The 22579-nt window shown below is 45.6% G+C and overlaps 1 protein-coding gene across 2 annotated transcripts in view; it reads left to right on the forward strand.

Annotated features, from left to right (window-relative positions):
- The first annotated feature begins 1570 nt into the window (after positions 1-1570).
- Positions 1571-22579, forward strand: part of VTC4 (Inositol monophosphatase family protein) — a 91050-nt gene continuing 70041 nt past the window's right edge. The window contains exon 1 of one of the 2 annotated variants that reach the window (XM_086503901.1): positions 1571-1724. Coding sequence is in view for 1 of the 2 variants with exons in the window: in XM_086503902.1 (XP_086360028.1) it covers positions 2201-2204 (4 nt within the window). In the remaining variant the exon portion in view is untranslated. Of the gene's footprint in view, positions 1725-2144; positions 2205-22579 lie in introns of those variants that run through there. The other variant, XM_086503902.1, reaches the window with a different exon arrangement.

Genomic DNA, 22579 nt, shown 5'->3' on the forward strand with positions numbered 1-22579 from the left:
AATACTGGGCTCAATGTGTATCTTGCTGATTTTGTAGGGATCCTTCCTTTTAGCATGGGCGTTTAGTCCAATCAATATGCTTGTGTTGTGGAGCACATGTTGCTTCTTTCCTGGATTCGACAATGGATTTACCGTTGTTCCATGCACACCAAGATGCAAGCATAGGTGATTACATATGGAGAAATGCCCTTGCTTTGCATCTGATAAAAACAACCCATAGCAGGTTTTGTGCGGGAAGAAGGCAAACTTTCAGTGCTTGCCCACAAGATTGAGCACCATTTCGTAGAGATAAAAGAGATGTATCCTTAGGTAATTGCAAAACAATATATGGGAGGCTGGAGGAAGCACACTGGATGCAAAGGAAAGGATTCTCGGCCTTGCACAAGGCATTGACATGGGTAAGAGAATTCATAGTGAGATTGGTAGCCGGTCTGTTGCAGATAGATGTCATGCTTGGTGGTGCTTTGGTCATGGACTCAAATGGATTTTTAGTGTAAAAAAGAGGGTGTGTATTTATCTCTTAATGCGTGTTTTGGGTATGGTAGGGAGGACATATATTCACAACACTGGACGTTTTAATTGCACAAATGCGACTCTATCTCAACAACACTACAAGGTTCGTTATCTGCATCTAGCACCCCATGACTATACGTTTGCTTGGCGCAACACATAAACGCTACGGGGCAAGGCACGACTTCCGTTTCTTATAATTTTTGGAGAGACCACAGTGCCAACTCTCCACCATACTTTTGTATGGCACCTCTGCATGACGTACACTACTTTGCAGTTTCAGTTTGTGACATTTCATCGCAAGAGGATATGTTTAACTATTCACATTGCTTTTTTGTAGCTTGAATCAAACATTGTCCTCCGGCTTGCATAATTGGATGACATTCGTACAAGATTATCAGGTCGGTAGTATAGTTCGATTTTTATACTCTATATATGGTTTTCGCATTTTTTGAGTTTGTCAAAGCTTCAGTTTAGCCATATGTTTTCCTCACGAGTGCATGCTCAATTTCGTTCATCGTATCTATATACCAAATAGACATACGTTTCTTTTCGCAAAATCTGAAAATTCAACCTATATATTGAAAATAAAGGAAAATTGACTACGGTTGATTGAGATAAGATGGGTGTCTCAAAGATCGTTCCACAATTTAGAGACTAAATGGTCGATATTACTAGATTGAATGGTGCCATTTGCAAACAACTACCAAACTAGGTTAACTTGCAACCCTTTTGCTCTATTCAATCACCCTCTTTAGTAGCTCAATTTCCTATATGGAGCACTATGGGGCATGACAACTTGCTTCTTTCCAATGTTCATCAAGTCCCAAAATGAGCTATTATTGGAGCCTGTCAATTGGTTCTATTCATTTTCTCGAGTCACCACAACAAAACCCAATGCGGCAGCAATCACAACCAGCTAACCAACTAACCAGCTACGCTCCAAAATCTATCAGATTATAAGTGGCAAAGGCCCACCAAGCAAGACTAGTTAAATTTGAGGGGTATTTTGGGAATTTCCACAAATTAGAGGGATATTTTGGTAAATTTCCCATGTTTTTAATAGTGAGCACTGGAGCGTCGACATCTTTGGAGCATATGCCGGGATAAAGTTGTACGCGGCGAAAGCATATGCTGCGCTCTCTCGCGCTGCGCAGCTTTCTCTTGGTTGAGAAGCCGCAACTCCCTAGCTCGTCGAGCAAAAGCCCACTCAGGTGTGTATATGAGAGAGAGAGAGAGAGAGAGAGAGAGAGAGAGAGAGAGAGAGAGAGAGAGATGTTTGCACGTAGAATGCAGACAGCACAGGTACTAAACCACGTGCAGCACACAAAGAATGCATAGGGCCTTGGATTTTTTAAATCGGGTTTATATTTCATCTTGGTTGGGTGTAGGTTGGTGTGGGCTCTCTCTCTCTCTCTCTCTCTCTCCTTCTTGTCCTTTGTTGCGGTCGTGTTTGCAGTCATGAAGGTGTTTGCTACAGCCCCACATGAAAATAAGATTCTTGTTGAGAAAAAGAACTTTGTTTTAGAGAAAAGTTACTGAATTTTGAGAGAGAGAGAGAGAGAGAGAGAGAGAGAGAGAGAGAGAGAGAGAGAGAGAGAGAGAGAGAGGGAGGAAATCAACAGATTGGCCGTGGCTGTCTTGAGCATTCTGGAGAGCCAATCACATAGCTGGAGGAGTTCCCTTTAGAATGGGTAACTTGCCTTCACATCAAATTTGATTGAAAGATCTAAACAAAAGCAAAAAGTATCGAGTTGTTCCTCTTCCTTCTTCCTGGAACAGCACGTCTTAGAATAAACTGCAAGAAGCTTGAATGCCCAAGTGAGAAATCAATAACAACACACGAATAGAAATGCAACAACTGAACTTCAATATATATATATATATATATATATATATATATATATATATATAGAGAGAGAGAGAGAGAGAGAGAGAGAGAGAGAGAGAGAGAGAGAGAGAGAGAGAGAGAGAGAGAGAAGAAGAAGAAGAAGAAGAAGAAGAAGAAGAAGAGTATTTAACGTCGTAGGAAACTATCCCAAGAGACCTTAAAGATCTATCCGCTAAGGAGAGTTGAACTCAAGACCTATTATTCAAGAGGGAAATGGCATAACCAATCTACCACACTTGGGTGATAGAAAGGTTATACCATTTTCCTCTTTTATTAGAGAGAGAGAGAGAGAGAGAGAGAGAGAGAGAGAGAGAGAGAGAGAGAGAGAGAGAGAGAGAGAGAGAGAAGAAGAAGAAGAAGAAGAAGAAGAGTATTTAACGTCGTAGGAAACTATCCCAAGAGACCTTAAAGATCTGTCCGATAAGGAGAGTTGAACTCAAGACCTATTATTCAAGAGGGAAATGGCATAACCAATCTACCACACTTGGGTGATAGAAAGGTTATACCATTTTCCTCTTTTATTAGCGCGCACATACGCACATCCCCGAGAAGAAGAGTATTTTAACGTTGAGGAAACTATCCCAAGAGACCTTAAAGATCTATCTGACGAGGAGAGTTGAACTCAAGACCTGTTATTCAAGAGGGAAACGGCATAACCAATCTACCACACTTGAGAGAGAGAGAGAGAGAGAGAGAGAGAGAGAGAGAGAGAGAGAGAGAGAGAGAGAGAGAGATGTTATCGTCTTCAAAAGGCCTAAATGACGTATGAGACCAAACTGATACAATCCTTGTGGATCTTGTCACGAGCACATCTAACCCTATGTGTACGTGGACAAGCTACTTCATGACTAGGGTTCAGTTCAGTTCAGTCAGCTTAGAAAGTGATCTGGCACTTTTGTGAGTCTGTTCGCAGACCGTGCATGTCCAGGCTCTTAGAGTAGATGCATATCCTCTGGTTGCACACAACATGATCATCATATTACCATCAGAACCCATCAGGAGCATTTTTACAGTGCATAGACCTATTTTCCCTATTTTAGCCATTTTTTACTTATTATTAATAAGTGACTTTGTTGAGAAACTGGGTAAGGCAAATTGGCCAAGCTAATATATAAGAAACCTAGCGCTAGCATTTTCTGGCAGAAGAGGCAACATACCAAGTGCACCTTCTCAGCAAGACCAACAAGAAGACCTAGCGTTTTCAAGCTACCAAGACCAGCCAGCGTTTTCTCAGCATTGTAGATCAGCCCAGCATTTTGCATTTGTAGATCAACCTAGCGACAACAGGACACGACAGGACCATATCGTTTTTGCATTAGGCCTCAAATCAGCTCAGCGTTTTTGCACCAGATTTTCAGCCTAGCATTTTTGCAGTTTCCGACATCATGACCTTCTCTGCATCAGCGTTTTCAGTTTTCAGCGTGGACTTCGCATCGCAGCCCCCAAACTTCGCAGATCTCACCTTCCCGCAGCAGATCCTCGCCGCACGGTCAGATCAGCTAGCGTTCGCAGATTGCTATTCGTAGATTTCAGCATCTGCGTTTTTGCCGCGTCGTCGTCGCATCGTCGTCGTCGTTACCGACATAGAGTCAGAATTCAGCAAATATAAGATTTGCAGATTTCAGCCCTTAACGTTTTCAGATTTCAGCCCGTCTCGTTGTCGTCCTCATCGTCGTCGACATCATCGGCAAGTCCATAGCATTGTAGAGATTTGTGCAATCAATAGTAGACCGTTCTCGCCATAGAGAGTGGGGCCCTTGGAGGAGGGTTTGACAACATTCTGTTGTCGTATTCTTCTCTCTCTATCTCTCAGTTTCAGCACCTTCATGCACAGTGTTTATCCACTTTGTTTGTGATCACTTGCACTCTCTCACTAAAGGAACGGAAGGCTCTCCCTTCTGTAAGTAAAAGGAACCCTTGAGCATAGTTCGGAGCACTCATTCTGAGCAAAGTTCAACATTCACATCCGTTGCACCTTACAAATCTAATCCAATGTCTGGGTACAAAAATAAAATGAAATAAAGTGAAAGACTAAAACTAAAAGACTTAAATCGTCAGCCTGAAAATCATCATCATCATCATTATCATCAACATCCATGCCCCACGATGCTCGGCATCGAGTGTTGTCCGAGAAAGTATTGCATCCGTCACTGAAGAGCTTCGTCAATGTCCGCCTTTTTAAATAATCATACTGGGCGTCTCCCATGTCGTGCTGGAATAGTTCTGATTCTCTGGTGGAGCCTCCGTCGATGTCGTGGTCGCCCCCGTAGACGTGGGCGTCTAGCTCTCGTGAGCTCAGTGGCTCTGTCCACTAATATACCTCTGGTATAAGTAGGCTCTAAAGTTTGTTATGGAGCATGCTCTTCTGGCTGTTGAGTCCTTGCTCTAAAGAAGTGAGTAATCTCCCTCTGTGAATGTCTTCCATTGCCTGATCTCCTCAAGCGACTCTCCCTGTGTCTGCGGAGCTCTAGCGAAAACAACCCGACGCATCTCTGATCCTGATATCTCATGACTCTAGCCAACGAGCCAAAGCCCTCTTTGAATAGACAATGAAAGTGGCCTCGTATCTCGTAGTATACCGGACAATGACAAATGTGATGTAACTCTGGCTCTGGCTCTATATGACATAATTGGCATATCCTGGCTTTGCTGGTACACTCCTTGCCAGTCTCAATCTCTAGCTCTAGTTGATGCAATGATGTGTGCATCTGACCAAGAGCACATCGTATCCCATAGGATAAATGAGTGTCCAGGCATAGAAAGCCATCTTTGTGCCCAACTCTTGTACCGGCTGTATCCATGTGCTTTTGGTATCTAGTTGAATCAAATTCTGACATTTAAGTCTAGTGGTCTCCATCCATGTGAGAGAAAGGGAGGGTGCATCCAAGGAGTAATGGAATGGAGGCAATCTATCCATGCTGAATCCGTCTGACTGAAACCATGATGTCATCTGCCCATACCAACATGCTGTGTCCCCTTGTAGCGCTAGCTGTCGGGATGACTCAAGTGCTAGCCGAGCATATCTGTCTCTGGGAAGGTCCCATAAATTATGCATGAAGGAGATTGATTTTGTAAGGGCCTCAACTACGAGAGGAGGGGCAGCTAGCTGAGCCCGAATAATCTCATGCTGCACTGAGGCCTTAGCCCTAATCATCTGAGAAATCATAGAGACTAGAGGCCTCTCTATATATCTCCATCCATCAGTGCTACCAGATCTGTCCTGGTGGTCCATTGAGGGCCCCCAAATCTGAACCCCATAAAGCTTAGCTGAAGCCACTAGAGTGTCAAAATTTCACAGCTTTGTTCAAGGTTCTTGAAACTGAACCTGCGAACACATCTTCTCCAAACCTCCCAAGGCTGCATAAGCTCTCGTCAAGCTAGTCTGTGCCGCTCTCTTCAATGAAAATGCCAGTCCACTGAAGACTACCCCAAGATAGGTGTATGCATGTGTATACGCCACCGTCTCCTGGCCATATTTAAAAGTTGGTGCTGACATCCTGACCCACTCTAGTGTGGTGTGGTGACAAACACCATAACCTTGGTTTTCCCATAAAGCTTAGCTGAAGCCGCTAGAGTGTCAAAAAGCCACAACTTTGTTCAAGGTTCTTGAAACTGAACCTGCGAACACATCTTCTCCAAACCTCCCAAGGCTGCATAAGCTCTCGTCAAGCTAGTCTGTGCCGCTCTCTTCAATGAAAATGCCAGTCCACTGAAGACTACCCCAAGATAGGTGTATGCATGTGTATACGCCACCGTCTCCTGGCCATATTTAAAAGTTGGTGCTGACATCCTGACCCACTCGAGTGTGGTGTGGTGACAAACACCATAACCTTGGTTTTCCCCAGGTTAAGAGACGATCCACTATCGTGGGCAAATGTGTACAAAGCATCTAAATGACGCTGCATCCCCTCCAAGCATCTAAATGACGCTGCATCTCCTCCGGGGAGTCGGAAATCATCACAATATCATCAGCATATAACAGTAGTGGGATCCATGTCCCTGCCAATTGTGCTCCTCTATCACCATCCCTCTCAATGTAGTCAGCAACCTCATCCACATACATGCCAAACAGTGTAGGAGATAGCGGGCAGCCCTGTTTCACCCCAATAGTGGAGTGAACCAAATAAGAAATTCCCTCTGGAGTGTACATGCCCCACTACTGACGTGTATAGAGCCATGATCCCCCAAGTTAACTCTCTTGGAACCCCCATCTCTTGCAGTCTGCGCGTTAATCTAGCTCTGGGCACTGTATCTAAGGCTTTGCGGAAGTCCACAAAGCAACAATAGAGCTGTCTCCCACGTGATCTCCCCTCCTCAATAATGGCTCTGAGTGTCAGGATATGATCAAGAGTAGAGAGACCTCTCTTGAAACCCACCTATCATGTTGCCCGTACACCCTCTCTCTCTGCCCATCTACTCAACTGTTGCTCAAGGATGGATGCGTACAACCGTGCCAATGTGTGTCCAATCATGATAGTGCGGTAGTTCCCAGGCTCCATAAGGTCCCCTGACTTGAAGATAGGTCAATCGTGGACAAACTCCAAGTATCAGGTAGGCCCTCAGAGAGAGAGAGAGTTGACACAAAGCAGTGGAGTTCCACTTCTAGATGCACCAGTCCCAAAGTCTGGCACCCCTTTCAGTATTTCTTTCTTGATTGATGATTATGAAAGTTTGACGGCTGGGAAGAGTTGCTTTGCAATCTGCTACTGAAGCCAGAGTGTTCACCCAAGGCACATATTTAAAGATACAAGGGCCCCTAAATTTAGGCACCCCCAAAATTGCTTTTCATTTGCTAAAAGCATGTCTTCGGAAAACTTATGCGCAAAAAGTTCGAGTTGGCTGTACGGGTCTCCGCATTTTGCGGCACGCTTTTTGAAGCTGCAACATTAGCGTGTTTTACGGCTAGAGTTCCCACGTCAACATGTCCTCAATTTTTGGGCCGACTTCTTTACTTAGTGGCCTTTTAGGTTCACCAGTTGCTCACCATGTCATTTGTAATCACTTACAACGAGGGATGCGACGAAAACAGAGGGATAATTGCAATTTACACACTTGGAAGTTGGCAACACTTAAGCACTTCAAAACAACTTGAATAACACACACACACACACACACACACACACACAGAGAGAGAGAGAGAGAGAGAGAGAGAGAGAGAGAGAGAGAGAGAGAGAGAGAGAGAGAGAGAGAGAGAGAGAGAGAGAGAGAGAGAGAGAGACGCAGAGTGGCGGAGTTCCACCCCTATACAACATTACCCTCAAAGACTGGCGCCCCTTTCAGACTTTGCTTTGCTTCTCCACGTGGCAAAATGCCAGAGTGAGAGCCTTGTCCTCATATTTAAAGGCCTTGGCCGAAATCAAAAGCAGCATATGAAAAGTAGCAAGTCTAAAAGCTGTGGAGCCAAAATTTAGCATCCAAGGGGTTGGTTTGTACGCTGCTGCTACGTGGCACAACCTCCGAAGAACAAAGGCCATCCATACAACTGCCATGTTGTAAGGTGCAGCCGAAGTGAATGTTGAACTTTACTCAAGATGAGTGCTCCGAACTGTGCTCAAGGGTTCCTTTTACTTACGAAAGGGAGAGCCTTCCGTTTCTTTAGTGAGAGAGTGCAATTATCACAAACAAAGTGAATGACACTATGAATGAAGGTGCTGAGACTGAGAGAGAGAGAGAGAGAGAGAGAGAGAGAGAGAGAGAGAGAGAGAGAGAGAGAGAGAGAAGAATACGACACCAGACGGTTTTCAAACCCTCCTCAAAGGCCCCCCCCCCCCCCCCCCCCCCCCCCCCCCTCCTATGGCGAGAGAGGTCTATGTTATTGATTGCACAAATCTGGTACAATGGTCTAGATGCAATGGACTTGGCGACGATGTCAACGGCAATGATGACGAGGACGAGGACGGGCTGAAATCTGAAAACGCTAGGACTGAAATCTGCAAATGCTGACTTTCTGCTGTATACTGACATTGTGTCGGCGAGGACGGCGATGGCGACGACGCGACGACGATGTCGCTGAAAACGCAGATGCTGAAATCTGTGGACAGCGGGCTGAAACTGAAAACGTTGGCTGATCTAACGGTACGGCGAGGATCTGCTGCGGGTAGGTGAGATCTGCGAGGCTAAGGACTGATTCTGTGAGGCTAAGTGCTGAAAACTGAAAAGCTGATTCTAGGGGCTAATCTGTCGCCAGAAACTGCAAAACGCTAGGCAGTCTGCAATCTTCAAAAACGCTAGGCAATTTGCAATGTGCTGGCTTCAAGTCCTAGGATTTGGAAACACTGGCTGATCTGGGAAGTCCAAAAACGCTAGGCTTGTCTTGTGGCTGAAAACGCAAAGTCTTCCGCCGCCTTGCTGAGAAGGTGCACTGCAAGTCGCTGGAACTTCTGCTGCCTCTTCTGCTAGAAAGTGCTAGCGCTAGGTTTTATTTATAGACACTTAGCAAATTTGCCCTACTCAGTTTCCCAACAAAGTCACTTATCAAATAATAAGTGAAAAATGGATAAATAGGGAAAATGGGTCTTGTGCACTGTAAAATGCTCATGATGGGTATTGACTGTCATGCTGATGATCATGCTGTGTGCAACCGGAGGATATGCAACTACTCTAAGTGCCTGGACATGCACGGCCTGTGCACCAAGGTGGTACCAAACGTACTGTACGTGGCGTATATGTACGTACTGTACGTTGTTCCGTACAGGAAAAATTTTTACGTACGTAAAAATACGTACTCTTGTAAAAAAACCGCAAAGTACTAAATTTTCTAGGACATTTCCAATAAAAAACAAGGGGGAAGCTAACAACTTATAGAGACATTCAAAGACACATTTTACAAGACAACCGTATACTGTGTAACTATTGCAAGAGATTTGGATTTTTATTTTAAATCAACACTGTACGGGCTTCCCACACCCCCTCCACAAAAAAAAAAAAAAAAAAAAAAAAAAAAACGACGTACGGATTGTTCCGTACGGTATGGATCTGTACATAACGTCCGTACAGTCAACCTTGCTGTGCACAGGCTCACAAAGGTACCTGAACGGTTTAGAACACTTCCCAAGCTGACCTGAACCCTAGACTTGAGATAGCTTGTCCATATGCACATAGGGTTAGATGTGCACGTGACACATGCCATCTTCTCCCTACACAATTTCCAGTGTGTGTGTGCTTTATTTTACTCTTTAGGCCCCATCGGCCGGGGTACTGTAAGCCAATATCGTTTATTTCTTATATGCACGCAGTACGTCGTGCGGGATTCTTGAAGGTGAACTGTCGGAACCTTGGCCTCTTGGTTGTTGAGTTAGGCAAGGCTGCCCCCTTAGTGCATTGTTGCATGCGATTGCAACTCACCCCTTGTTGATGCATCTCGATCACTTGACTTCCAATGCTTGTCTTCATGGCTTGCAGTTACCCTCGGTTTAGAACTTCATTGGGTAGGCATGTGAGTGCGCGTGTGCGGAAGCGTGAGAGGAGAGAGAGAGAGAGACAGTAGACACAAACACAAGGTATGGTGAAGAGGGGGCGATCAGCCCCCCATGACTACCATGAGCAAAAGACCCAATACAATCAGATGTGTGATCTCTGTGAGATGTGAAATGTGGAAGTGGGTACACCCCTGGCCCCATAAATAGGTGTGCCCAAGGGGAGTGGGGAAAGGCCTGATAAAAATCCCCACGACCCAACCAAGGTTGGATCAAAACGTACGTACTGATCCGTTCCGTACCGTACGAACGTTATGTACAGATCCGTACCGTACAGAACGATCCGTACGCCGTTTTAAAAAAAATAAAAAAAATAATAAATAATTTGGGAAGCCTGTACAGTGCTGATTTAAAATAAAAATCCAAATCTCTTGCAATAGTTACATAGTAAATGGTTGTCTTGTAAAATGTGTCTTTGAATGTCTCTATAAGTTGTTAGCTTCTCTCTTGTTTTTTATTGGAAATGTCCTAGAAAATTTAGTACTTTGCGGTTTTTTTACAAGAGTACGTATTTTTACGTATGTAAAATTTTTTCCTGTACGGAACAACGTACAATACGACATATGTACATATACGCCACGTACAGTACGTTTGGTACCACCTTGGACCCAACAGAAAAATGATATATGGAAATATATGTGGGCGCCCGGACAAAAGTGGGGTGGCCAGATTAGGTACAACCTAGACTATGGGTGGCCAGCCGGGAGACATACTAGCCGTACAAGTATGCCGAGTGGTGGATTCATCTAGGTAAATTTTTTAGTCGTACGGCGGACATGCAGACTTCACATTGTGAAGTTTTCGTCCGAGTTACAACCAGTTGATATTGTGTTAATTCTTTCTATCTTTTGTGGTGTGTATGCCCTATCAACTACCTCATTTTTGTGCTAATTTTTCTGATTTAATGCTTCTTTTAGTGCTAGGCTTCATTATGGCCGAGTCTGCCCTTGATCTCCGGAGTCATGACAGAAACTCAGTATGCTGAACTTTGTGTTGATGTATGCGCATGTGTGTGTGCGTGTGGTGTGTGTTGTGTTGGGGAGCATATGTTAGTACCTAGTTCTACACCCACTATTGGGCACTGACGACGTTAGTGGGGATGTCGTGGTATTTAGTCAATACTATGGATGATGGAGCTGATGGTTATATTGTCTTGTGGGTGACTACCATGGGTCTATACCTTGCACTTTCCTTCAAGGGTGAATCTGGGCTTATCCTGGATTCATCTAGGTATATTTTTTAGTCGTATAGCGGACATGCAGACTTCACATTGTGAAGTTTTCGTCCGAGTTACGACCAGTTGATATTGTGCTAATTCTTTCTATCTTTTGTGGTGCGTATGCCCTATCAACTACCTCATTTTTGTGCTAATTTTTCTGATTTAATGCTTCTTTTAGTGCTAGGCTTCATTATGGTTGAGTCTGCCCTTGATCTCCGGAGTCATGACAGAAACTCAGTATGCTGAACTTTGTGTTGATGTATGCTCATGTGTGTGTGCGTGTGGTGTGTGTTGTGTTGGGGAGCATATATTAGTACCTAGTTCTACACGACTATTGGGCTCTACATCACTATTGGGCACTGACGACGTTAGTGGGGATATCGTGGTATTTAGTCAATACTATGCATGATGGAGCTGATGGTTATATTGTCTTGTGGGTGACTACCATGGGTCTATACCATGCACTTTCCTTCAAGGGTGAATCTGGGCTTATCTTGGATTCATCTAGGTTTATAAATCTAACACCCCCTCTTAGCACCGGATGCTGAACAAACCGCATGAAGCCAAAGATGTGAGGCAAATGATGAAGATGTCTGCTGCAATGTCCACGTAGCAGCAGTCTAGGGTGTCCTGATCGCCAAGAAATCTCTGTGGTAAAGTGCCGTCACAAGCAGTATAGCAAACTGCTGTACTCCGCCTATACAGTGTGAAGGTACTGCGTGAAGGTCCCGAAGTGAGTGTGAAAACAACTCCTTGTCGTGAGAGAAGTGCCAATAGACTTGCAAGTGTCCTGCCTAATAGGATCTGTGGTGTCTGTAGTCAAACCGTCTGGAGAAAAATGGTGGAAGTCCAGGAACCGTCATGAGAATGACCGGAAGCCTATCAATGCATGAACTTGTAACCCAGTGTGGCTAGGTGGCTAAGGTGTGTGAAACTCCATGAAGGCCAGATGTAGTAATCTGTGCCGTAAACTACTCCAAATCAAGGAAAGCCAGACTAAACAGTCTGCACTGTAGAAGCTACCGTAAGCTGCAGCAGTCACTGATAAACCGCACGGACCACCACCGGATGGTGTCCTGTCAGTAGGTAGGGTAATCCAAGATGAGGGGAAAGCTAGACTCAACAGTCTGCGCTGTGAAGGGCCTTTGAGAAGAGGTGTGGTCAGACCAAGCTGTCTGCATCGTAATCATCCTATAGAAATAGGGAAGCCAGACTGAGAAGTCTGCGCTGTGAAGATCCTCTGAGAAGAGGAAAGGTGTCACGTGACACATCCAACCCTATGTGTCTGTGGACAAGCTACAACATGACCAGGGTTCAGTTCAGTCAAGTCAATCTAGAATAGGAAGTGATCTGGCACTTTTGTGAGTCTGTTCGTAGACCGTGCATGTCCAGACACTTAGATTAGATGCATATCCTCTGGTTGCACAGAGCATGATCATCAGATTTCCATCAGAACCCATCAAGAGCATTTTTACAGTGCATAGACCTATTTTCCCTATTTTTGTCATTTTTCACTTATTATTTTTAAGTGACTTTTGTTGGGAACTAGGTAGGGCAAGTTTGCTAAGTTTGTATATATAGAAACCTAGCGCTAGCACTTTCTAGCAGAAGAGGCAGCAGGAACTCGGTTCAACATGCACCTTCTCGGTAGGACCCCCAGCAGGCCTAGCGTTTTTGCATCACAGCAAGGACCTAGCATTTTTCATCCACATGACCAGCCTTGGCGTTTTTGCATGGCAGATCAGCCTCGGCGACCACAAGACACAGCAGATCAGCCCCAGTGTTAGCAGATTCCTACCGCAGGATGACATTCAGCCCTAGCGTTTTTGCATCAACCTAGCACCCTCAACGTTTTTGCAGATCTTCGCGACAGAACCAACCCATACACCAGCGTTTTCAGTTTTCAGCATAGACTCACTGCAAAACAAGTCCCAAACCTCGCAGATCTCACCTTCTTGCAGCAGATCCTCGCCGCACGGTCAGATCCTGCGAAGTTTGCAGATTCAGCCCGGAAAACGCAGATTTCAGCATCTGCGAATTCAGCGCGTCGTCGTCGCATCGTCGTCATCGACATCCTCATGGACATCCTCATCGACATCAGCCCGGAAAACGCAGATTTCAGCATCTGCGAATTCAGCGCGTCGTCGTCGCATCGTCGTCATCGACATCCTCATGGACATCCTCATCGACATAGAGTCAGAATTCAGCAGATAAAGATTTGCAGATTTCAGCCTTAGCATTTTCAGATTTCAGCCCATCTCATCGTCGTCCTCATCGTCGGCAAGTCCCAAGCATTGTAGAGATTTGTGCAATCTATAGTAGACCACTCTCGCCATAGAGAGTGGGGCCTTCGGAGGAGGGTTTGACAACATTCTGGTGTCGTATTCTTCTCTCTCTATCTCTCAGTCTCATGCACCTTCATTCACAGTGTTCACCACTTTGTTTATGTCCATTGCACTCTCTCACTAAAGGAACGGAAGGCTCTCCCTTCCGTAAGTAAAAGGAACCCTTGAGCACAGTTCGGAGCACTCATCTTGAGCAAAGTTCAACATTCACTTCCGCTGCACCTTACATTGGTATCAGAGCTTTGGCAGTGTTTTGTACTTGTTGCGATCGCACGTAACCCAAGTCCACTTGGGCGTGTCGATTCCTAATCTTGTTTTGAAGAGTGACAGGAAACCCAAGAAAGAAGGGCTTGTCCAGCCTCCCCTTCTACCTCTTTTTACTCATTGAGAGCGGACCGTGCACTTAGCGGCCGGCCAATCGACGTGAGGTGGGAAAAAGCAACCTTAGTGTGAGCGCAAGGCCGCTAAGGGGTGCGCCCGCGGAAAAGAGCAGAACTCGGGTGAAGAGAAGATCCTTCTCTAACACAGATTGCAAGCGAAAGAAGAACTCAAGAACCTCAAGACCCCGAAGAACCTCAAGACACCCAAGAAACCAAGACCCACAAGAACCCAAGTTCCTCGTGAACTTCAAAACCGAAGACTTCAGTGGATGGTCATCACTCGAAGCGGAATGGATACTTCGCTTGTAGGTGATGAGCATGAGAGTGGCGAAGAAGAATTTTCTCCTCTAGGAGGTTTTTCCGACTCTCCCCCTTCCCCATCTACGCCTCCTATGGAGGAATTGGAGGAGATGTTTACGGACGGCAAGTTCGAACGCGAAGCAAGAAAAGCAGAAATTGATCGTAAGTACGAAGAAAGAATGGAAGCCATAGCACGTGAACGGTAAGAAAGAGAAGCAAAATCTGATCGCGAGAACAAAGCAAGACAAGCAATGAACGACCGACACATGAAAGAGATGTTGCGACTCTTTTCTCAAGTGCAGGCACAAATGCAAGAGATTCGGGAAAAGGAGACTCTCTCAGTCTCTTCTTCTCCCAAGCATGACACACAGGATTTGCATGATGATAAGCATGATGAATTGCCTGATAATGATGAGCATGATGATGTGCATGATGTGATTTCTCATGAGCTGATGATTTGTATGATCAAGACGTGATTGTTCACAAGGATGATGGTTTAGTTGATGCTTTTTCTAGCAAAGCTAACCTCATTGCAAATTCGATCAACCACTAAGAACCGATCTTGGCTCTCGAGTCGAGGTTCACAGAACCCCCTCAGGAAGAACCGATCTTGGCTCTCGAGCCTAGGTCCAAAGAACCCTCACAGGAAGTATTATGTGTTCGAATGATTAGTTAGCACGCATTGTTCGAGTGTTCCATTCGTGATGCTTTCCTGTATTTTAGTCACTGTCCTTATGTGATCCCTTTTTACAGGCATGACATATTGTACGATGAGCACGATTCACTCGTGAATGAGCACGGATGTATGCGGATGATTCATGAAAAGATGAAATGTTTGCACCCAAGGAATTCACATTCCATGTCTCTTCCTTGGCATGACATAGTCTCAGAAAGAGCACAAGGAGGATTGAGCATCAAGCATAGGCATTTCCATTGTGTTTTGCCACAGTCGATTGATTTAGATCAGAAAGACAAGTTTTGACGTTTGCATGTGTTTGATGAACGGTTTTGCACTCCGTCACTTTGTTCATCTGCATTGCATGCACGGTTTTTCCGAAGGAATAGTATTTTTTTAGTCACTTTACATGGAATGGGTATGTTCATGTTTTTGTGTTGGAAGTGGTTTCAGGAATTTTCAGCCTCAGAGATTCTTGAAGAAGGTAGATGCATGACTATTGACGAAGTTGGAGCATTGAAGGAGCCACATATGACTTTGTCGCTTTCAGCGCGGCCCAAAGAAGAAGGCATTGTAGACCTTTATGAAGTTCAAGTATGCAACGAGCCACACATCAGCGTGGGCCGGCGAAGAGTCCTTTCCAGGAATCCGGATGTTATTGGCGATCTCCCGCGACGCCATACAGTTCGGTATCAGTACCTCACTTTGAAAAGGAGGGGATGTCACATGACACATCCAACCCTGTGTGTCCGTGGACAAGCTACAACATGACTAGGGTTCAGTTTAGTCAAGTTAGTCTAGAATAGGAAGTGATACTGTGATCTGGCACTTTTGTGAGTCTGTTCGCAGACCGTGCATGTCCATACACTTAGATTAGATGCATATCCTCTGGTTGCACACAACATGATCATCAGATTTCCATCAAAACCCATCAGGAGCATTTTTACAGTGCATAGACCTATTTTCTTTATTTTTGATATGTTTTACTTATTATTTTTAAGTGATTTTTGTTGGGAACTAGGTAGGGCAAGTTTGCTAAGTTTGTATATATAGAAACCTAGCGCTAGCACTTTCTGGCAGAAGAGGTAGCAGGAACTCGGTTCAATAGGCACCTTCTCAGCAGGACCCCCAACAGACCTAGCGTTTTGCATCACAGCAAGGACCTAGCGTTTTTCATCCACATGACAGCCTTGGCATTTTTGCATGGCAGATCAGCCTTGGCGACCACAAGACACAGCATATCAGCCCCAGCGTTAGCAGATTCCCACCGCAGGATGACATTCAGCCCTAGCGTTTTTGCATCCACCTGACACCCTCAGCGTTTTGGCAGATCTTCGCGAGAGAACCAGCCCATACATCAGCGTTTTCAGTTTTCAGCATAGACTCACCGCATAACAAGTCCCAAACCTTGCAGATCTCACCTTCCTGCAGCAGATCCTCGCCGCACGGTCAGATCCCGAGAAGTTTGCAGATTCAGCTCGGAAAATGCAGATTTCAACATCTGCGTTTTCAGCGCGTCGTCGTTGCATCGTCGTCATCGACATAGAGTCAGAATTCAGCAGATAAAGGTTTGCAGATTTCAGCCCATCTCGTCGTCGACATCGTCGGCAAGTCCCAAGCATTGTAGAGATTTGTGCAATCAATAGTAGACCGCTCTCGCCGTAGAGAGTGGGGCCTTCGGAGGAGGGTTTGACAACATTCTGGTGTCGTATTCTTATCTCTCTATCTCTCAGTCTCATGCACCTTCGTTCACAATGTTCACCACTTTGTTTGTGTCCATTGCACTCTCTCACTAAAGGAACGGAAGGCTCTCCCTTTCGTAAGTAAAAGGAACCCTTGAGCACTCATCTTGAGCAAAGTTCAACATTCACTTCCGTTGCACCTTACAAAAGGCCAGACCAATCTGCTTGCGCCGTCTTGCCTGTATCTCCTGTCTTCAATCCTTCGGTGTCAACCAAAACAGAATCCGTGCCAACAACGCCACCAAACCGCAAGTCAGTGTGGCTCTCAATGTGAATGAGCTGGGAGTGGCTTACTGCCCAGGTCGGGGGATAAGTCTGCTCTAAGGTTATCGAGGGTGAGTGTAAGCAACTCTGAAGGTAGCAATCCAAATGATCAGGAGTGTAGAAGAGCAACTGCACTACCATCCAAGCGAAGCTCCGAGTGACTCCGGATGTAGTCGCGTAATGATGCTTGATCTCCCTCATCTTGCGGGTAAACTCTCCAAGAGAGTCCAAAGCGCTGAAGTCCCACTCCAGTCTGTAGATCCAAGCAATTAACTTGTCCAAGAAGAGATCCAAGGACCTCTCCCTAAGCCCATGTAGATGCTCTTGTGTAAGCAAGTGATCTGACGTGTCGAGGTCAAGTGGTAAGTGTCTGTCCACCCAAGATGGTGGCCTCCTCTCTGGGAATGTCGGAATCCCATATGCCATGAGCATGGTCATATCTCGTGTGAACTCCTCTAATGAGTGCATAGGTGTGTCCATTGCAAACCACAAGTCACCACCCCCTCTGGAGTGTGCAACCGCCGAATGATGGCTGGAATGAATGGATCTCCCAAGGATCGTACGCCTATAGATGATCAAGCCGATGTCGAAGATACCGTGTACTGCAACAGTCATCGAGGCCGCACGGACCACCACCGGATGGTGTCCTGGCAGGAGGTAACTTCATCCTCTGTGAAAAACACAAGCCACATGGTTGCTCTCCACCCGGAAACGCAACTGTGAGGTGATGAAAATGCTGCTGTCCATCGATTTTCAGCGTGCTCATAAGCTCCCGGAAGGGTCCGGAGCGGTGCAGAGGGTGTAGGCAGGGGTGGTGAATTACTGTCACGGCCCCATATGGGCTGAAAACAGAGAGAACAACAAGGGGTAATGGCTGAAATCTGTAGATTTGAAGAGGAACTTCGCCGGCAAGGCTCCGGATGCCAAGGCTAGGTAGGTGGTGGCAAGATCCGGGGTGCAGAAGCTGAGCGCTGCCCTCCTGCTGCAAAAACGCAGGTCAATTTGCAGTCCACTTTTGCTGCACTTGTTGGCACCAAGAACCTTTTGTTTGCTGGAAAAACAAAGGCTTGATGGGTAGCCTAGGTGCCCAACAACTTGTGGAAGGTGTCGACGACACAAAGTGACCAATAAAACCGCCGAAAATGGGTTGAAAATCCAAAAACGCAGATGAAGGTCAAAAACGCAAATGGATCTAGTGCAACAAACTGCTGACGTGTCGACCTACTGAAGAACGGAGCTACTGGCCGTGGGGCCTAAACCCTAAGAAGAACAAGTAATAGAAGAAGTGTCACAAAGTGATGACGTGGTTGCTCGAGAGCAAAAACCCTAACCCTAATTTCTACCAGAAACCCTAATTTTGGAAACCCTAATCATAAAATTTGCAAACCCTAATTTTGTTGCCAGAAACCCTAAAACTGTAGAAATCCTAACCCTAACCCTAAGGGCAGATTTTCGCGTTTGGCATTGGTTGATGACGTGGCAGGTTGTACGGATTTCCGTGATTTACGTTGGCAGCTTTTGGCTTTGCTTTTGGACCAAAAGCTTTTGAGTTTTAAAGGCTTTTTATTGTAACTGCTTTTTAGGCCAAGGGCCTTTAAGTATGAGGCTAGGGCTCATTCTCTGGCATGCTTCTTGGCGAAGGTGCAGAGTCTAGAGTACCGGCTTGTACTGTGTTGATGCAATATAAAGAAATACCGAAAGGGGCACCAAGGTTTGGGGCCAATACTCTCTGGGGTGGAATTCCGCCACTTCGTGTCGCGTGTCGTCTCTCTCTCTCTCTCACTCAGTTCAGTTGTTATTGAAGTGCTAAAAGTCTGTTTAGTTTGTTCTTTTCTATTGGCACGTGGTGCCCGTCTTGTGACAGTGGTATTAGGGCATCAGGCGTGTGCTTTTCTGAAAGCATACCGGTCCTACAAAAGAGCAGACAAAGCTATTGATGGAATTTTCTTTGAGAGATCTTCGCCCTCCAACCTGGACCTATTAGCCACTCCATAGTTACCCGGAACGCGGAACGGGAACGGCGACGGGATCCTCCGCGGAACGGGGGAACAGGGTGGAACGGGAGGCATAAAATCACCCAAATAATGCAATTTCAAGCTCTTTGTGATTGAATAGAAGTAGTATCAGAGTCCTTTGACTCTTAACACTCACAAAACACTTGATTTGAAGACCATTCAGTCTTACTATGACAAACGTGTGTCGTGTAGACTTGAAAGCTTGAGAGGGGGAGAGAGGGAAGGGGGGAGAGACTCGAGAGAGAGCTTAAAGTTGAGAGAGAGAGGGAGGGAGCTTGAGAGAGAGTGGGAGAGCTTTTAGCCTTGTAGACTCTAGAGTGTAGACTTCAAAGCTTGAAAGAGGCTAGAGCTTGAGAGTCGAGAGTCGAGAGGGTAGATCTTTAGCTTTGGCTCTTGAAAGCTTGTGTGCATAGTGAAGGTAAGGGGTGGGGGAAGGGACATTTAACAAGGGGAAGGCTCATAAGACAAATCACCAAAATCTGAAAATCTGCCCGTTCCTGACCGTTCCGGGCTGTTCCGGGCCTGCCGTTCCGGTACCAAAAGTCCATGCGGAACGTTTGGCCGTTCCGGGCTGTTCCGGACCATGTAACCCCCCCGGAACGCCGTTCCGGCGTTCCCTGCCCATGGGATGGCGTTCCCCGGTAACTCTGAGCCACTCCCACCCTTACTTCATCGCGCATTGGGTGTGCTCCCGTCTTCACCGCTCATGTCTTACAGGGCATAAGCCAATTAAGATCACTTGCAAGAGAAGGATCTTGATTTATTTCAAGTCACTGTTTTTCTCAGAAGCAGTGCCATGCAGATGTTGATGACTACAGCTACCAAGTTGCATACTCCAAGTACTTGGCAAGCTTTTAAGAAAAAAAATAAAATAAAATTTGCCCGAAGTTATACGGTTTCTGACATCTTCCTTCGGAATGCAACTTTTGGCAGAGTGGGGTATCTTGAAATGCTTGCCATGGAAACCCTAGCAGATTATAACTTGAAATTTTCTCGACATCTCTCAGTAGATGTCTCTTCACGAGCAGACGACCTTGAAGGTCCGGTACGATTGTTATGTCTTGGGATCGGCTACGACCTCATGGAAGGAACCTAACCCTAATTTTTGGTGCAGGTTTCAAGATGGAAAATCAATCGACTTTTCGAGCTCGATTGATGTCGAGATTGCTTTTTAAGTTTGACTTCTGTTTGATCTTGTTTGGTGATCCTGTTTGTAATTTATTGATGGTATCTGTTTTGAACCTGTCTTGGTGCCGATTTGAATTGTTTGACTCTGGTTTTAATACTGGTTTCAATGATTGGTGATTTTACTCCTGGGTGGAGTAGTGAGAAATTATGTTTGAGAATGCTTGTTCATACTCATGGCTCGGACCCTTGTGGTTATTTGCGGGGGGAGTATTGAATGATTGAAAAGTGTTGTTTTTTTACTCATGGCCCGGACCCTTGTGGTTATTTACGGGGGGAGTATTGTTGTTGTGACTCTCGGCCCGGACCTTTTTAGGTTATGCGGGAGGAGTGATGAGGGAGTCGTTGAATATCTTCTGGCCCCGACCTTGTTAGGTTATGCGAGAGGAGTTTTCATCGGAGACTTTATGTTTCTATGTCTTGTAACATGTATATGTGAGCATTTGTGTTGCATTGTGATGTGCCAAGTACTGAATATTCCTAATTGGATGAGATTGCCTGGGTATGTAATTTTTTAGTGCATCAAGACACCCGTGGAAGATCAGTACGGTCTGGGTGCGATGGCTAATTTTACTACACCGGAATATCAAGAGTTTCGATCTGGACGAAAGGAGAAGCTAACTCCTTGATCAAAAGAGCAGAAAGGAGAAGCTAACTCCTTGATCAAAACAGCCGAAAGGAGAAGCTAACTCCTTGATCAAAAGAGCAGAAAGGAGAAGCTAACTCCTTAATAAAAAGAGCAAACTGATTGTCCCTTGAAATGTCCCTCGGAAATTTTTGACCTAACTTGAGTTGTTTTGCAGATATGCTGTAATCGCGGACGATTACTCTCTTTCAAGAAGGGGAGATGTAACAAACTGCTGACGTGTTGACCTACTGAAGAACGGAGCTACCGGTCGAGGGGCCTAAACCCTAAGAAGAACAAGTAACAGAAGAAGTGTCACAAAGTGATGACGTGGTTGCCCGAGAGTAGAAACCCTAACCCTAATTTTTGCCAGAAACCCTAACTGTTGAAACCCTAATTTTGGAAACCCTAACCCTAAAACTTGCAAACCCTAATTCTGCTGCCAGAAATCCGAAAATTACAAAAACCCTAACCCTAACCCTAAGGGTAGATTTCCGCGTTTTGCGTTGGCTGATGACGTGGCAGGCTGTACAGATTTCCGTGATTTACGCTGACAGCTTTTGGCTTTGCTTTTGGACCAAAAGCTTTTGAGTTTTAAAGGAATCTTTTGAGTTTTAAAGGCTTTTTACTGTAACTGCTTTTTAGGCCAAGGGCCTTTCAATATGAGGCTAGGGCTCATTCTCTGGCATGCTTCTGGCTAAGGTGCAGAGTTTGGAGTACCGGCTTGTACTGGGTTGATGCAATATAAAGAAATACCGAAAGGGGCACCAAGGTTTGGGGCCAATACTCTCTGGGGTGGAATTCCGCCACTCCGTGTCGCGTGTCGTCTCTCTCTCTCTCTCTCTCACTCAGTTTAGTTGTTATTGAAGTGCTAAAAGTCTGTTTAGTCTGTTCTTTTCTATTGGCAAGTGGTGCCCGTCTTGTGACATCTAGAGGGGTTTTCCATGACAAAGATGTCCAGAAATGGTAGCGTTAGCAAGGAAATCAGCAGATCTGATATTTCTTGCAAAAATGTAGGTGGCAAAGCATTCCTTCACGATGGAAGCTCTCCAAGTGTTGGCGCCACCACCTCTTGCAGGCAGATTTGCAGAAACGCTGATGCTTTCCAAAAAACGTTGGCTGTTGTGATCCCTTGGGAGGAGAACCTTTGCAGGTGATGAAGGGCTGGTCCCATGGAGAGCCTGAAGCTGCTGATACCATGTGATGCCTGAGCTCTGATACCATGTCCTGGGCTCTGATACCATGTGAGTGCGCGTGTGCGGAAGCGTGAGAGGAGAGAGAGAGAGAGACAGAGATAGTAGACACAAACGCAAGGTATGGTGAAGAGGGGGCGATCAGCCCCCCATGACTACCATGAGCAAAAGACCCATTACAATCAGATGTGTGATCTCTGTGAGATGTGAGATGTGGAAGTGGGTACACCCCTGGCCCCATAAATAGGTGCCCAAGGGGAGGTAGGGCAAGGCTTGATAAAAATCCCCATGACCCAACATAAAAATGATATATGGAAATATATGTGGGCGCTCGGCCCCAAACTCGGGCGGCCGGACCAGGTACAACTTAGACTATGGGTGGCCAACCCGGAGACATACTAGCCGTACAAGTATGCCCTAGACCTGTGAAGCAGCAGAGTGGTGTAAATCTAACAAGGCATATGCAAACGACTCTTTGTTTATGCCTTGCAATCGTTAGACTAATGTTCAAGTGATTATGGACGCTTTGGAGCTGTATGGACTTGCGGCTGGTCTTAGAATTAATTTTTGCAAATCAAAGCTCCCGCTGCTTAATCCTTGTGATTGGCATAATCTCTTGTGGCCAGGAGAGATTGTTCCTCCGAATGTGATTGCCCGGCATTTGGGCTATCCAATTGGATGGAATGTCACTCACATTCAAAAAGCGGATTGGGTTATGCAATAATGCAACGTTTGAATGTCAAATTGCATTACTGGAAC

This window comes from Adiantum capillus-veneris, chromosome 28 (assembly GCF_014529385.1).
Source record: "Adiantum capillus-veneris isolate H3 chromosome 28, ASM1452938v2, whole genome shotgun sequence".
NCBI classification, from domain to species: Eukaryota; Viridiplantae; Streptophyta; class Polypodiopsida; order Polypodiales; family Pteridaceae; genus Adiantum; species Adiantum capillus-veneris.